This window comes from Kogia breviceps, chromosome 19, assembly GCF_026419965.1.
Source record: "Kogia breviceps isolate mKogBre1 chromosome 19, mKogBre1 haplotype 1, whole genome shotgun sequence".
In the NCBI taxonomy this organism is placed as follows: Eukaryota; Metazoa; Chordata; class Mammalia; order Artiodactyla; family Physeteridae; genus Kogia; species Kogia breviceps.
Window position 1 is genome coordinate 32,553,635 of NC_081328.1, and position 18,264 is coordinate 32,571,898.

Consider the following 18,264-nt stretch of genomic DNA (forward strand, 5'->3'; position numbering starts at 1 on the left):
CATGGCCAACATCAGCACATGGGCTCCACCTTATAGCAAGATGGTGCTATAATGAGTCAGTGGAGTATTTTGGTAAGCAATACTGTCTCTGACACAGTGAGAAATCTACAGAACTAAACTAACTGATCATTCACAAGACTAGTGCTAGAAAGGTGGAGGGGCAGGTAAAGTTAATGCTATAGAGCAAATATATGAAAACCATATCTAATGAAGTTGTCAGAAGTTACATGAATCCCTTAAAGCAGGGGTCCCCAACCCCCGGGCCATGGACCGGTACCAGTCTGTGTCCTATTAGGAACCAGGCTACAGAGCAGGAGGTGAGCAGCAGGCAAGCAAGCAAGGCTTCATCTGTATTTACAGCTGCTCCCCATCACTCATTACTGCCTGAGCTCTCCCTCCTGTCAGATCAGCCCTGCATTAGATTCTCATAGGACTGCAAACCCTACTTTGAACTGCACATGTGAGGGATCTAGGTTGTGCACTCCTTATGAGAATCTAATGCCTGATGATCTGAGGTGGAGCTGAGGCAGTGATGCTAGCTCTGGGGAGCGGTTGCAAAAACAGATTATCATTTGTAGAGAGGTTTGACTGCACAGAGACCATAATAAATCAATTGCTTGCAGACTCATATCAAAACCCTATCTGTGAGTGGCAAGTGAAAACAAAGTTCAGGACTCCCACTGATTCTGCATTATGATTAGCTGTATAATTATTGCATTATATATTACAATGTAATAATAATAAAAATTAACTGCATGATAAATGTAATGCACTTGAATCATCCTGAAACCTTCACCCCACCAGTCCGTGGGAGAAAATTGTCTTCCACAAAACTGGTCCCTGGTGCCAAAATTTTGGGGACTGCTGCCTTAAAGAATCCCTAGGGCTGGGCCCAAAGGAGTCAGAGTAAGCAGGTAGAAAATCCAAGTAGCTCAGCAACCCATAGCCCAGAAGCATTCCATCCAGACCCACTCAAAGTCTCCCTTAAGTTTTCAATCTGCTCCTAGAGCTAAGTCAACCCAGAAGACTAAGGCAATAGACTCACAGGTAGCAATCAGTGTTCTAGAATCAAGTGTTGAGAGGTGCTAAGGTCATAGTCAACAAAATGAAGCTGAGCATCAAGTTCAAGAGAAAAGGAGGGAAAGAAACCCCAAGCAGTAAGGTTCAGCTTGCAGGGGCTGAAGCAAGATGGAATAGGAAGTATGCGAAATGGGAAGCTTATATGAATCTCTTTAGCTTAACACCGAGGCCACAAACTGCAAGAAAGTATCAGAGCTTTGACGCTTTTCAGTGTCTGGTTGCAGGGATGAGAGGACCTGAACCAAGACACACCATACTGAATGTTTGAGACTACAAACCTAAGCCTCAGTCTCCCCCTAAGGTTTGCTCCTATTCACTCATTTTAGCTTACTTGTCTCTCTTTTGGCCTTTGTAGCCTCTCATCCTTACTAACTGCTTTCTCCAATTTCTCACACCTGAGATTTTAACTTTTGCAGCATCTTTACATTCCAAATATTTATGGTAAGAAAACAAGTTAATTCTTTATAAGTGCAACGTCCAAAATATTAGTCACAGTTGATGAGGTTTCCTTTGAGTTCCTACCTCAGATTCCTAAATGATAATGTCGTTTATGACTCACAGAAAGTACCATAGATGCCAGGTAGGGAAGAAATACTCTCTGGGGAGGCTGTCACTCCCTACTTCACATGTGGAATTAGTCTAGTGTCTTCCTATCAAAAGGAAGCAAAAGGCATTGGTGTAAGCACCATGCTGAGTTGAGTGAGAAATTGTGAGAAATGGAAGGAGGAGAGCCTTGTTTGACCTGTTGCTCATTGCCTTGCAGGTCAGTGGGACCATGTACAACACTGGAAGACATGTGTCCCTGCGCTTGGACAAGGAGCACTTGGTCAACGTATCAGGAGGGCCCATGACTTACAGCCACCGGCTGGAGGAGGTCCGGCTACACTTTGGGAGTGAGGATAGCCAAGGGTCAGAGCACCTCCTCAACGGACAAGCTTTCTCTGGGGAGGTATGTGAGGTTATTGAAGTACTACGGGTAAGTGCCAATTAATAAGATTTGGTGCTTATTTATATCCAAGGTGTGATGACAGATGGAAAGACTGCTCTTGTATCTATGAAATAAAATCTATGCCTCCTTTCTCCATCTGTCTTTTGCAAGTTGACATAGAAGTTTATAATGAGCTTCCAGTATTTTCCAGGGAAGACCACAGTGAAACTTGATATTTCCTCCTGAGACATTGGTGGAGCTCTCTTGTGACTAATGCCCTAAGATATCGTCAGATCATTATTTCAACCCTAAACCCTCACCTTACATGTACATCTTCATTTACACCTATCTGTGCTATCAGCCCCCTATATGTCACATGTTTGCATAGATTCCATATTTCTCCTTTCTGGCAGAATGGGTCTTATTTGCACAAAACTATTACGTATAGGGAAATAAATGTCAGGGAACTAAACAGTCCGAGTTTCTGCAGAATGTGCCACCATTAACGGTGAGTGCCACTGTGTCTACCAGACAGAACTCAGGCCACATCAATGAGCCAAACCACACCTTCAGTTATAGGACAAGAGCTACAATTTAAACAAATATCATGTGTGTTATGACATATGACACTTGATAAGCAGGGTGTAGTTAATTTGACCTCTTTTACCTCCCTTACTCTTGAGGGTGGTTATCAACTAAAGGTCAGGTTTCCTTATATGCTAAATATCTTATAGCTAGGTTTCTGTTTAAGAGTCCTCAATAACTGATGTCAAGAAGGCTTTCAAATAACAAGTATGTATCTCACTATTGGCTTGGTCTTTTTAATATTTTTAATCAAGATCATGTTTAAACCTGGCATTGTTTTTAATATAGTAAGGCCACACACTGAGAAAGAGATCCACAGCTGAATGAGTCCAGTAGCCAGATTTTAATGATCATTCAGAATGCATCAACTGAGAACCCACCTAGGCACTGTTCTAGTTACCAGGGATATGGAGATATATATATATAAAGACATAGTTCCTACCACAGAGGAGCTCAAAGAATACTATATTCAAATCATTAAAAGTATAATGCCATGCTGTAATGGAGATGTACAAAGGTCTTGGCCAAATCTAAGGAATAAGTGACAAATTTTCCTTGAAGCACGCAGGAGAAGTTTCACAGAGGAGGTGCCCTTTGAACTGGGCTGAGAAGAGAAGCAATGCAGAACAAGTTTAAGAACATCAGCATTGGCATCAAAGAACCTAAGTTTGTACCTCCTGCTGTGACACACAGTAACTGTGTGACTTTGAGATGGTTACTTGATCCTTCTAAGGCTGAGTTTATATACCTCTCCAGGTTGTTTTGAAAATGAAGTGGGATTAAAGATGTAAGGATCATTAGAAGTACTCAATAGTTGATAGACAACAAAGATAAAGCAGGAAATGAGGAACAGCAAAGTCACCAAGGTGTGTCAAGGCCCTGTGCATGGGGGAAGCTGCACGTGGATTTCATCTGTGCTCTATTAGTAATGGTGGCATAGAGGACCGGGTTGAGCAGGAATATGAGTCTCCTTCCTGAATCTGTAGGGAAAAAAAGCTAGGAATGATTAGGGATGTCTGCCAAAGGGACATGAGAATGTAATGGGAAATTCTGAAGAGTTACAGATCCTGAACTCACATACAGCAGGAAATATGATGACAGCAGGGCAAAAACTAATGAACTGAGAATAACTGGGGGACTGCCAGGCTGAATTAGAGCCTATTTAAAATTAGATAAACGCTTCCTTTTAAAATACATTATTTTAAGATTTGTATTCATTTTCTTTGTTGACTGACATTTATTTGCTGTTATTTCTTTGTTTTTCTCTCCTACTGAACTATTAAATTCCAGTGCCTATCACAATATTGTCTCAGAATAAAAATGAATTTGTGAATGAATTTATTAAATGAATGAGTGAAAAGATATAGATGGTTACCAGGCTAAAACCTTTATATTGTAGAATTTCTTAAAGTTGCTTGTTTCTTCAATATTTAATAAGGGTGCTTTGTAACTTGTATATAAACTACAATTTTGGAGTAAATGAGGGCTTCCAAAACCCTTTAGGGAAACATATAACAATTTGATCTTGATGTATTAATTTTCCTAGAGCTACCCTGGACCACAGGTATCAGCTGCTCCAAAGAACCTGCATTTTTAAAGCTCCCAGGAGAGTATGAATATTAGGTTTGTGAAGCACTCCCTCAGTAGTACATTATTAAGTGTTCTCAATGAAAAAAAGCATTTGTAATCCTTTTTTTTTTTTTTTTTTTGAGGTACGTGGGCCTCTCACTGTTGTGGCCTCTCCCTCTGCGGAGCACAGGCTCCGGACGCGCAGGCTCGGAGGCCATGGCTCACGGCCCCAGCCGCTCCGCGGCATGTGGGATCTCCCCGTGTCCCCTGCATCGGCAGGCGGACTCTCAACTACTGCACCACCAGGGAAGCCCAAAAAAAGCATTTAAACAGAGTTGCGAATTAGAATTACCTGGGGAAAATTGCCAAAATATTTACATTGAATCCTTCTCTGGAAGCAGCTGAATTAGTCTCCAGAGAAGGGGTCCAGGAATGAACATTTGTAACAATTTTTGAGAGAGAATTTGGTTAGTGACCACTGTGTCAATTTCAGCTCAGGTTCTGCCTGAATTATCCCAGTTTTCTAAAGAAGGAGGACTTAATCAACAAAGCCATCCTGCACAAAAATTTTAAAAGGTGCACCCGAAGTAATTGCCTACTGGACATGGCAAAGCTGGGGTGCTATCTAGACTAATGGTGTTTGGAGAACAGCTTCCCAAGCAGAGCAGCCACACACACATCCCCTGCTCCAAGGCAAGATTGACAGCCTCAACACAAATATTTACTCTTTGCTCTGAGTACACCATTTCTTTCTGAGCCCCTGAATACGAGTGGTCTAAAAACTGGTATGGGTTTAGGTGCAAAAAAACAGAATGTTGAAAGGACCAAAACATGTCATGTGGAAAAAGTTGGATAGGCATTGATTTTTGAGATACCTCAAAGATATTGCAGGTTCCAGACCACTGCAATAAAGCAAATATCACAATAAAGCAAGTCACGTGAATGTTATTTCCCAGTGCATATAAAAGTTATGTTTACACTATACTACAGTAACTGCAATAGCACTATGTCTAAGAAAACATTGTGCATACCTTAATTTAAAAATAATTTATTGCTAAAAAATGCTAACCATCATCTGAGTCTTCAGTGAGTCACAGTAGTAACATCAAAGAACTGATCACAGATAACCTTAACAAATATAATAATAATGAAAAATTTGAAAATTGTGAGAATTACCAAAATATGACACAGAGTCACAAGCGAGCAAATGCTATTGGAAAAATGGCAGTAATAGACTTGCTCAATGCAGGGTGGCTGCAAACCTTTAATTCATAAAGAACACAGTATCTGCACAGTACAAGAAAGTGCAACAAAACAAGGTATGCTTGCATTTAGCCCTGGGAGATCAGCTCGGTGGTGCTCTGTGACCACCCAGAGGGGTGGGGTAGGGAGGGTGGGAGGGAGATGCAGGAGGGAGAGGATATGGTGCTGTATGTATACATATAGCTGATTCACTTTATTATAGCACAGAAACTAACACAACATTGTAAAGCAATTATACTCCAATAAAGATGTTTTTAATTAATTAATTAAAATAAATAAAAGGCTTTAGTGAGCAAGAAGAGTTTAACATCTTCTATGTGGGATGAGGGGAAAACCTAGGGTCAATTGTCCAAAATTCCAGAGAGATGGCAGTCAGCTAAATATATGTTCTAACAATGAGAGCTATCTATCTATGGAATGAGTCTGCCTCTGAAAACAATGAATTCCCATCACTGGAATTATTAAGCATGGAATGGAATTTGAGGACTTCATAAAAGTGACTCATCCTAACAAACAAGTGAGCTATAGGCTTTACTGTACCTTCGAATCCCAAAACTCTACCCAACCCATGATTTCCTTAGGGAAAATATTTTCCAGTTGGATTCTACTGAGGGTTAGCCCCAGTTAAGTAAGTATATTTCATCCATAGATTAACTGTTTATTTTTATTTTGAGCAATTTTCAGAGAAGCCTTTGTTCTCTATTTTGACCTATCCTCAGAGAGGACTTAGGTAAACACTTCATCAGCAAAACATTTGTTTATTGTGTTGACAATGAATAATCACATTACCATCTGCCCCATCTATCATTGCTGATCACAATAAACCGTTAATGCCGGGCATTTTCCTTGGCGCAGTGCAGCAGTCGTTATCTGAAGAGCTGTAGATTAATTGCAGTCTTGTCTAGTGAGGTTATTGTAATTGATGGTCATCATTTGCTTTGTTTTATAAAGCTGTGTGGATGTACAACACAGTCAGCAACTGTGTTTTTATAAAAATTATTCATGTCCTACATAAGAACTCCTGGATGCATTGTCGGGGATTGGTGATAAATGAGCATATTCAGAGATTCAAATGTCTCAATTTTTTTTAAGATTGGAAAATTAACTGTTTTTAATAAGTAAGACATTAGCTTCCTAATCGTGTCTGAGTGGTTAGATTAATGTCCAATACAAAGTAGGGTATTAATGAAAAGAAAAAATATATTAACCAGGAAAAAGATAATATTTGAAAACAATCATGCCCATGGATTAAGTTGCAGTAGTGAGTCTAGATAAGAAGAATCTTTCTTATTTAGGGAAGTTGGAAGTATTCATTTTGAAAACCTTCCTTAAGTTCTTCACTTCAAAGGGTTAAGGGGTACACTGAGAATTGCACCCGCTACTTCATGGAATACCTGTGGCCAGATCCTCCTGTTTATTTTATCCACTCTTCACATGGCTAGTGTGCTTCTGCTGTGTGCTGAGCTCAAAACCCAGCTCCTGCCAAGAGAAGCATACAGATCTATTGAGGCTTACATATGTATATAATACAACATAATATGGGTTATACCTGAGGATTGTTCTGGAAAGGGAACTATGAAATAACTCTCTCTGGATTGTATTAAGGAGAGGATGGCTGAACAGCTGTGTGACCTGACACAGTTGCTGCTCCCTCTGAAGGTTGGGTAGAAATACATCAACCTTTCAAGTCTCAGCCTCTTGAATCTTGATTCTGTTCAAACACATTTGAGGGAGGAAAAAGTCCATAGCTGTTGCTATGTAGATAAGATTTGTTTAATTAAAAGGTGAAATAAAAGTCCCATGTACAATAAATGTATTTTTAATGGCTCTGAATCAGAATAGAGAAAACAATTATCTCAGCACAAACAACTGAGACTAAAAGAAACTGCAGGCCTTGTCCTCTTCAAGGAATCAGTTATTTGCTTCTCTGAGAGACTGGTTTCACCAAAGTAACACAAATTTGTAGGAATAAGCAACTAACACCAAATCATCCTAAAGTGTGCAAGGGTATGAAAGTGCTAAGGAACACATGACTGAGAACAGGACCCCATGAAGCACTGAATGGTTTTGGGGGGAGGTACTCTGGAAATCTAATTAGCACCTTGTAGGAGGCTGGGACCTCCTGGTAGAGATGCTCCGTTGGTACAATTGGGGATTTGAGGGGGAATGAGAATTGGGATATTCAAAAATAACAGATACACAAGTAATACACATAGAAGAGCTACTTGAATGCCACGGGAAAGCTGTTCCCTCTACCCTGATTTCTAGATCCATCTTCCTCCCCTATATCCAGCACAGCCCACCTGGTTTTGTTTTCCAAGTCCCCTTCCCTTCTCCCAGCCAGTAAAGTGTTGCTGCCTCCTTTTGACTTCCAGAGAATCCTGTATATTCGTCTACTACACGAGTCCACAAACTGTAGACTGTAGGCCAAGCTCAGCCAACGAGCTAAGGATGGTATACATTTTTTTTTTTTTTTTTTTTTTTTGTGGTACGCGGGTCTCTCACTGTTGTGGCCTCTCCCGTTGTGGAGCACAGGCTCCTGATGCGCAGGCTCAGTGGCCATGGCTCACAGGCCCAGCCGCTCCACGGCACGTGGGATCTTCCCAGACCGGGGCACGAACCCGTGTCCCCTGCATCTGCAGGCGGACTCTCAACCACTGCGACACCAGGGAAGCCCGGTATACACTTTTAAAGGATTGTGGGGTTTTTTTGTTTTTTGTTTCTTAATCTTTATTGCAGTATAATTGCTTTACAATGGTGTGTTAGTTTCTGCTTTATAACAAAGTGAATCAGTTATACATATACATATATCCCCATATCTCTTCTCTATTGCGTCTGCCGCCCTCCCACCCTCCCTATCCCACCCCTCTAGTTGGTCACAAAGCATGGAGCTGATCTCCCTGTGCTATGCGGCTGCTTCCCACTAGCTATCTATTTTACATTTGGTAGTGTATATATGTCCATGACACTCTCTCACTTCGTCACAGCTTACCCTTCCCCCTCCGCATATCCTCAAGGCCATGTTCTATTATGACTGTGTTTTATTCCCATCCTACCCCTAGGCTCTACATGACATGTTTTTTTCCTTAGATTCCATATATATGTGTTAGCATAAGGTATTTGTTTTTCTCTTTCTGACATACTTCAATCTGTATGACAGACTCCAGTTCATCCACCTCACTACAAATAACTCAATTTCGTTTCTTTTTATGGCTGAGTAATATTCCATTGTATATATGTGCTACAGCTTATTTATCCTTCATCTGTTGACGGACACGTACGTTGCTTCCATGTCCTGGCTATTGTAATTAGAGCTGCAATGAACATTTTGGTACATGACTCTTTTTGAATTTTGGTTTTCTCTGGGTATATGTCCAGTAGTGGGATTGCTGGGTCGTATGGTAGTTCTATTTGTAGTTTTTTAAGGAACCTCCATACTGTTCTCCATAGTGGCTGTATCAATTTACGTTCTCACCAACAGTGCAATCGTGTTCCCTTTTCTCCACACCCTCTCCAGTATTTATTATTTGTAGATTTTTTGACGATGGCCATTCTGAGCGGTGTGAGATGATATCTCATTGTAGTTTTGATTTGCATTTCTCTAATGATTAATAATGTTGAGCATTCTTTCATGTATTTGCTGGCAATCTGTATATCTTCTTTGGAGAAATATCTATTTAGGTCTTTTGCCCACTTATGGATTGGGTTGTTTGTTTTTTTGTTATTGAGCTGCATGAGTTGCTTGTAAATTTTGGAGATTAATTCTTTATCAGTTGCTTCATTTGCAACTATTTTCTCTTATTCTGAGGGTTGTCTTTTGGTCATGTTCATGCTAACCTTTGCTGTGCAAAAGCTTTTAAGTTTCATTAGGTCCCATTTGTTTATTTTTGTTTTTATTTCCATTTCCCTAGGAGGTGGGTCAAAAAGGATCTTGCTGTGATTTATGTCATAAAGTGTTCTGCCTATGTTTTCCTCTAAGATTTGATAGTGTCCATTTAGGTCTTTAATCCATTTTGAGTTTATTTTTGTGTATAGTGTTCAGGGGTGTTCTAATTTCATACTTTTACATGTACCTGTCCAGTTTTCCCAGCACCACTTATTGAAGAGTCTGTGTTTTCTCCACTGTATATTCTTGCCTCCTTTATCAAAGATAAGGTGACCATATGTGAGTGGGTTTATCTCTGAGCTTCTATCCTGTTCCATTGATCTATATTTCAGTTTTTGTGCCAGTACCATACTGTCTTGATTACTGTAGCTTTGTAGTGTAGTCTGAAGTCAGGGAGCCTGATTCCTCCAGCTCTGTTTTGCTTTCTCAAGATTGCTTTGGCTATTCGGGGTCTTTTGTGTTTCCATACAAATTGTGTAATTTTTTGTTCTAGTTCTGTAAAAAATGCCAGTGGTAGTTTGATAGGGATTGCATTGAATCTGTAGATTACTTTGGGTAGTAGAGTCATTTTCACAATGTTGATTCTTCCAATCCACGAACATGGTCTATCTCTCCATCTATTTATGTCACCTTTAATTTCTTTCATCAGTGTCATAATTTTCTGCATACAAGTCTTTTGTCTCCTTAGGTAGTTTATTCCTCTATATTTTATTCTTTTTGTTGCAATGGTAAATGGGAGTGTTTTCTTAATTTCACTCTCAGATTTTTCATCAGTAGTGTATAAGAATGCCAGAGATTTCTGTTCATTAATTTTGTATCCTGTAGTTTTCTGGTAACATCTTTAGGATTCTCTATGTATAGTATCATGTCATCTGCAAACAGTGACAGCTTTACTTCTTCTTTTCCAATTTGGATTCTAAAGGATTGTTTTCTAAAGAGAAGAATATGCAACAGAGACCATATGTGGCTTGCAAAAGCCAAAATATTTACTAACTGGTCTTTTAGAGAAAAATTTTGCTGACCCCAATAGATTAAATTAACCATCGCTATAGATTTTATAACTGTTTACTCTCCCTTCTGGAACCACATTTCTTGTTGATAGGAATTTTATCTTGTTCATTACTGTATTCCCAATACCTTGTACATTGGCACATGACAGCAGCATCAATAAATGTTTGCTGAACTAAGGAATAAATAATTTTGGTAATCCCCTCAAGGATAGAGACTTTTTGCTATTCATCTTTGTACATCATGCACCTAGCACAGTGCCTAACATACAGTGGGTGCTTCTTAATTGATCTTTGTGGAATTAATCATTCAATCACTGAATAAATAACTTAATCTACTATTGGTGTTTTAGGAATTGGAACTTTATAGACTTTTTTCCCTGGAATTTTGAGTGTGTTGCATTCATTGACTATATAGGGATTATTATATATAGCCTCATTTAAATTGAAGTGTTTTAATAAAGGCTGTCCAAAGCATCAAATTCCATTAGAAACTGGAAGAAAGAAAGATTGATTTAGTTCACAGTAACCACTAAGAGAAGTTCCGGACTTTCTCGGAGAAAGAGATACGCTTTGAGATGAGGTACTAACCTAGCCCTATTCTAAATGTGGTAAAGAACAGAAAGGGATTAAACAATTAAGTGTCACCTTGGAGGAATTTTATATCCATTGGAGGGACAAGGCACAGACTCGAATCAATTACTGTGCAGTGCAATCCAGAACTTATTCAGTCACACACATAGGTGGCTACAGAATTTCACTGCTAATACCCAGTCACTGTTTACCTGCTTTGCGATTTACTTTCATTCATTCATTTAGTTAACAAATATTAATTGAGAGCCTACCATGTGCTACAGTGAATTAAATTGGTAAAAATCCTGCCTGTAAGGTAATTAAGTCTAGTAGGGGTAGACAAATAATAAATAATAAACATAATAAATGAGTAAATTTCTATGGTAAGTTAGATTATCATACATATTATGGGAAAAGAAATAGATCAGAGTAAGTGGGATCAGAGGATGAGGAGTGGAGGTAGTGAGTTACAAGTGTAAATATGGTGGTCAGTGTAGACCTTGTTGAGAGCCTGACATTTGTGAAGTTGCCATGGGGATGTCTAGGGAAAGGACATTCTAGGCAGAGGCAACAACCAATTCCATAGCTTTGAAGTGGGAGAAAGCTTGAGTGTTCTAGGAAGACCAGGAGCTCACGTGTAAGTGATCAAGTATGAGAGGTCAGAGAGAGAAGAGTAGGGCTGGGAGCTGCTGCAGATCATTACCTCTTTGCATGGATTTTGTATGGACTTTGGCTTTTACTTTGAATGAATTCCAAAGCACATTGACATAAATTCTCTGATTTAATCACTAAACACTAGCTCAGTGAGGTTACCCTTAATATTATCCCCTTTGTACCTGGGGAAACTAAGGCCCAAGACCATCCTGACAATAAGTGATTGAGGCTGGATTTAATTCAGGTCTTCTGATACATAACATTGCTTGTCATAGGCTAAGGTTTATTGATAAACCCCACAATAATCATTGTTCACCTACTCTGGGCCCTAGTCCAGTGGGGAAATTCGAAGACCTGTAGGCTGCAGGGCCTGCCTTTAAGGAGCCTTCAATCTAGTGGAAGATCCCATCTTCCCAAACAGACTGTTAACTCCCTTCAGCCACAGAGTAGGTTGTGCTTTTTAATATCACATACATGTGATAGGCACTTGGTAGATTGAATGAGTAAATGAATATCATTTAAAAGACTGTAGCTTTCAGAGAGTCTAAATTATGCCCAGTATATCATAAAATAAATTATGTTGTCATAATGACAAACCTAATAAAGTCAATGACATTATTAACAGAAGCTCTAAGTATTAATGTCAAATTATTTACAAATATAAGGTAAGTGAATTTTCAGTGTACCTGGGAGGAGTAATGGAACAATTGATAACTGGTGTGCTAGAAAAATTCATTTAGATTCCTCATTTCAGCTCTGGAATTACTCCCAGGATCAGGCCAGGAAACTTGTCTTTGCCAATGCTAGAAGCCAAAGCTCCGGATTCCAGGAACCAGTCCCACCCAGAGTGAACAAACTGACCTTTAAGAAGTAAAGCAAACAGAGGTTAGAAGCCTAGTGGTAGAGCAGATTATGATGATACCAGCAAGCAGATGATGACTCTGATCTAAGGATAGGCACTTTTCCCTTTGGACATTTTTATAATTACTTCTGGGAAAGGACAGCTCAGTCCAGTTAGCAGCTTCCTGGATTGCCATTTTAGATGAACACTTTGGGGCTGCCTAAGAGAGAAGTCATTGCATTTGAAGACAAATTGTTGAGATTAGCTCATTATCCCATTGATTCCATACCAAACTGTATCATAATTCTGATCTGGTCCTGCTAGGGTGGCATTATGACAGCCACCATCTTCCTTTACTTGATTTTTATCTCCCCCTTTGGTGTCCATCTAAAGTAGGGAGGGAGGTGTTATATTACAAAGACAATATTAAAGACAGTCATTAACTGGGACTTGATCAGGGTTCAGTAGAACCTAACTGTCATCATAGAGATCATCACTGTTACGACTCTACAAGTGTTGAAAGGGATCCTCTTTTATTTAGTAACCAGTGACACTGCAGTTAGAGGATGGATACTGCTTCTAAGACTTCTGTGAACCAGCAACTGGTGAACAGTTAAGCTGGTATCGTTGAAATGATTAGCAGTACATTTTTTATCCATTTCCAAAGCTACAGGAATAAAGTCAATTGGAAAAGAAAATGTAAAGTAAAAAATGACTTGTTCACTTCCAAATTGACCACATCAATGTCCATTAAAATTTCTAGAGTTTCTGGGACTTCCCTGGTGGTCCAGTGGTAAAGAATCCAATTTACAATGCAGGGGATGTGGGTTCGATCCCTGGTCAGGGAACTAAGATCTCACATGCCGCCGGGCAAATAAGCTTGCTCACCACAACTACTGGCTCGTGGTCCTCAACTAGAGAGCCTGTGTGTTACAAACTACAGAGCCTACATGCTCTGAAACCCATGTGACACAACTACAGAGCCCACGCACCCTGGAGCCTGAAGGCCACAACTAGAGAGAAGCCCACACACTGCAACAAGGAGCCAGTGCCACATCGAAAGATCCTGCATGCCTCAGTGAAGATCCCATGTGCTGCAACTAAGACCAGACGCAGCCACAAATAAATATAATAAATAAATAAATAATAAAATAAGATCTTTTAAAAGAACTTAATTTTTTAAAAAAATTTGTAGAGTTTCCTCCAAAGATCACATCTCCACTTCAAGATACAGACCTGCTATTAGAAAGAAGCCTGCACAAAGCTTCCATCTAAAGTATCAGTGTTAGAGGCCTCACTGAGGTCATTTCTTCCCATCCACTTACATACAAAGGGAAAATTAGAGCCAGGAAGGGCAAGAGACCTTCCCGGAGTCACCAAGATTCAGTGGCAGAATTAGGACCAGAACCCAAGTTTCCTGACTCTTACTTTGGGATTTAAAATTTTCTAAATAAAAATTGTAATTATATCAAATCCCAACACTCAAAAGACCATTTTAAGTCATCTGGTTTTTGTTGCCCAGTAGAGCAGGTGTAGTCTGATATTCAGGTTTCCTGCCTTAGTTAGCAGAACCCCATCACAAGAGCATTTATACAATCAGCCTCAAAAAGACAAAGACATTGACAGATTATTTCACAAACATGAGCAATCTTGAGTGTCCAACAAAGACACCACTGATGTGAGAACCTTTATAGTGCCTAATTCCAAGAAGTATGGAAATTTAAGTTTGGAAGACCAAAATAGAAAGTGAAATGCCTTAAAGATCCTTCATTCGGTCTCAATAGGAAAATGCAATCATACTATTACATTAAGAATCCAAGGATATAAGCCATACTTTTCTACAGTTTGAATCCATCCTCTCACAGACTCTTCCCACCATCCAGAACAGCCTAGCAATATTAAATATAAGCAATCTAGATAACAATATTGCAAAATTAAATCATTAGATGTCTAGCCACTCCATGGATATGCTGCTATGCAATTCAAAATAAAGCCATTTAAAACCACCAGATTCATTTATGCTGACATATCGATAAACTTTTGCTGAAACAAAGCTAATATTTCAATGGTGCCAACTTAATTGCTCACCAGTTAATGGATAATAAACAGACCTGAGGATTAAAATATGAACTAATTACTGTACTCAATTTCACTTACTTGATTTCATGTTCCATTAATTCTTTGCATCATTTCTAGTGGAAATCTTAGATTTATGGTCACCTCAAATGAATTATGTCAGTTAGTTGCCTGTGGCATTCTCATGCTCAGAATTGGTTGGAAAGGGCAGAATTCTGGCCAGTTAATATTTAGCCAAAGCACCCTAGGATATAGTAAGTGAAGGTAATTATCCATTCCCAAATACCAGCCAGAGTCAGCCTCTATAAATCTATCCCCATATCAGCAGTAAAAGGGCAAGACTAGGATTGCTCTCATGATAATTCATTGGATCAGCTTGTTAAAAGCAGTCTCCAAGAGTAGTCATTGCCTTGGCCTGGAAGAGGGCTGCAGGGTAGCAGAGACAAACACATCATGGGAAAGGATATTGGCCTAGGAGACGGACACTAGGGCCAACAGACAGAGGGCAACATTTTGACTTAACAGGTCTGACTTCAAGACCCTGTTCTGTCAATTACTAGCTGTGTGATCTCAGTAAGGGCAGAAATAGGCAAGTCACTTAGCCTTCCTTAACCTTTTAAGCTGTGATATGCGGTAATAATGCCAGTTCTATACACACTATAGAGTGATGTGCAGTGCAAAAAAAACCCAGGCACTTCTGAGATAGTGCTTTTATAGTATAAAACTGACTTGTACAGCAATTGTGCTATACAAGTGCTGTACAAGTCAGTTATTAGCCAGCTTAACCCTTAGAGCTCATCTAGTCCAAAATCCTTGCAGATAAAACATAAAGATACAATATACTAATGTTATTACTACCATCAGCTTTCATTTACTGAGAATGTACTATGATCCAGGCATTGTGTTCAGTGCCTTATTGCACCCAGTCCTCACAAGTTTCTTGTGAGGTAGCACTCATTAGCACCATTTTACAAAGAGGAAAGGAAAGTTGGAAAGGTCAAAGAACCTGCCTTCAGTCACTTGGTTGATACGGGGAAGAGGTAGGATTTGAACCCAGGTCTCTTACTCTAGCTATGCACTGAATGATCTTAGACAAGTCAGGTCACTTCTCTAGTTATGCCCCTAAGTAGCTTCTTGATCATGTTTTTCTCTTTCATCATAAGTGCCCTCTCTGTTACCTGAAATGATCTTTTATCCCCTCCCAGTTCTGCAACAGCCTTAAGAATAGCCTGAACTTTTTCTGACTGTAAAGTGAGACACGAGCCTATTTCTCCAAGTGGCATAATTGCTATGTAAAATATGACACAGCATCATGTCTTGGCCTGCTGAGAACTGTAGCTTTATTCACCTTCCCCTATCAGATGGACAGCAACCAGGAAGTTTCATACAGATGCACAGTTACATTTTTTCTCTCACTTCTTTGAAATAGGATAAGCAAGAGATTGTATATCTGTGGATTTGTTTGTATATAAACACATCTCTTTCCCTCTGCAAAACATGAGGAACCATAGTCCTTAGTCTCAGAGGTAGCTTGAATGAATACATTTTCATGCTTAGGATCTATTTGCTGAACTAGGAATTTCTGGATTCAGTCTTAAAAATGAATCCTACAGGACCTATTGACAAAATGAGCTTAGTCAGGAGGTTTTAAATCACTTTGCCAGGCACTTCACTGGTGAGGCAGTTGTTAAGAATCTGCCTGACATCCACAGGCAAATTCTATCAAACATTTAGAGAAGGGCTAACCCCTATCCTTCTCAAACTCTTCCAAAACATAGGAGAGGGAGGAATACTCCGAAACTCATTCTACGAGGCCACTAAGACCTGATACCAAAACCAAACAAAGATGTCATAAAGAAAGAAAACTACAGGCCAATATCACTGATGAACATAGATGAAAATATCCTCAACAAAATACTAGCAAAAAGAATCCAACAGCACATTAAAAGGATCATACACCATGATCAAGTGGGGTTTATCCCAGGAATGAAAGGATTCTTCAATATACGAAAATCAATCAATGGGATACACCACATTAACAAACTGAATGAGAAAAACCATATGATCATCTCAATAGATGCAGATAAAGCTTTTGACAAATTGAACACCTATTTATGATAAAAACCCTGCAGAGAGTAGGCATAGAGGGAACTTTCCTCAACATAATAACGGTCATATATGACAAACCCACAGCCAACATAGTCCTCAATGGTGAAAAACTGAAACCATTTCCACTAAGATCAGGAACAAGACAAGGTTGCCCACTCTCACCACTATTATTCAACATAGATTTGGAAGTTTTAGCCACAGCAATCAGAGAAGAAAAAGAAATAAAAGGAATCCAAATCAGAAAAGAAGAAGTAAAGCTGTCACTGTTTGCAGATGACATGATACTCTACATCGAGAATCCTAAAGATGCTACCAGAAAACTATTAGAGCTAATCAATGAATTTGGTAAAGTAGCAAGATACAAAATTAATGCACAGAAATCTCTTGCATTCCTATATGCTAATGATGAAAAATCTGAAAGAGAAATTGAGAAAACACTCCCATTAACCAATGCAACATAAAGAATAAAATATCTAGGAATAAACCTACCTAAAGAGACAAAAGACCTGTATGCAGAAAATTATAAGACACTGATGAAAGAAATTAAAGATGATAAAAAGAGATGGAGAGATATATCATGTTCTTGGATTGGAAAAATCAACATTGTGAAAAAGAATCTACTACCAAAAGCAATCTACATATTCAATGCAATTCGTATCAAACTACCAATGGTATTTTTCACAGAACTAGAACAAAAGATTTCACAATTTGTATGGAAACACAAAAGACCCAGAACAGCCAAAACAATCTTGAGAAAGAAAAATGGACCTGGAGGAATCGGGCTCCCTGATTTCAGACTATACCACAAAGCTACAGTAATCAAGACAGTATGGTACTGGCACAAAAACAGAAATATAGATCAATGGAACAGGATAGAAAGCCCAGAGATAAACCCAAGCACATATAGTCACCTTATCTTTGATAAAGGAGGCAAGAATATACAGTGGAGAAAAGACAGCCTCGTCAATAAGTCATGTTGGGAATACTGGACAGCTACATGCAAAAGAATGAAATTAGAACATGCCCTAATACCATACACAAATATAAACTCAAAATGGATTAAAGACCTAAATGTAAGGCCAGACACTATCAAATCTTAGAGGAAAACATAGGCAGAACACTCTATGACATAAAGCACAGCAAGATCCTTTTTAACCCACATCCTAGAGAAATGGAAATAAAAACAAAAATAAACAAATGGGGCCTAATGAAACTTCAAAGCTTTTGCACAGCAAAGGATACCATGAAAAAGACGAAAAGACAACCCTCTGAATGGGAGAAAATATTTGCAAATGAAGCAACTGACAAAGGATTAATCTCCAAAATTTATAAGCCGCTCATGCAGCTCTATATCAAAAAAACAAACAAACGAATCCAAAAATGGGCAGAAGCCCTAAATAGATATTTCTACAAAGAAGATATACAAATTGTCAACAAACACATGAAAGAATGCTCAACATTATTAATCATTAGAGAAATGCAAATCAAAACTACAATGGGATATCATCTCACACTGCTCAGAATAGCCATCATCAAAAAATCTACAAACAATAAATGGTGGAGTGTGGAGAAAAGGGAACCCTCTTGCACTGTTGGTCGGAATGTAAATTGATACAGTCATGATGGAGAATAGTATGGTGGTTCCTTAAAAAACTAAAAATAAAACTACCATACCACACAGCAATCCCACTAT

The 18,264-nt window shown here is 39.0% G+C and overlaps 1 protein-coding gene across 3 annotated transcripts in view; it reads left to right on the top strand.

Annotated features, from left to right (window-relative positions):
• The window catches only part of CA10 (carbonic anhydrase 10), a 658,053-nt gene that overhangs the window by 533,605 nt on the left and 106,184 nt on the right, over positions 1-18,264 (top strand). For 2 of the 3 annotated variants that reach the window (XM_067020655.1, XM_059047231.2), the window contains one exon: positions 1,844-2,029. The exons of the other annotated variant lie outside the window; for it this stretch is intronic. In XM_067020655.1, the coding sequence (XP_066876756.1) occupies positions 1,844-2,029 (186 nt within the window). The remainder of the gene's footprint in view (positions 1-1,843; positions 2,030-18,264) is intronic. 3 annotated transcript variants of the gene reach the window in all.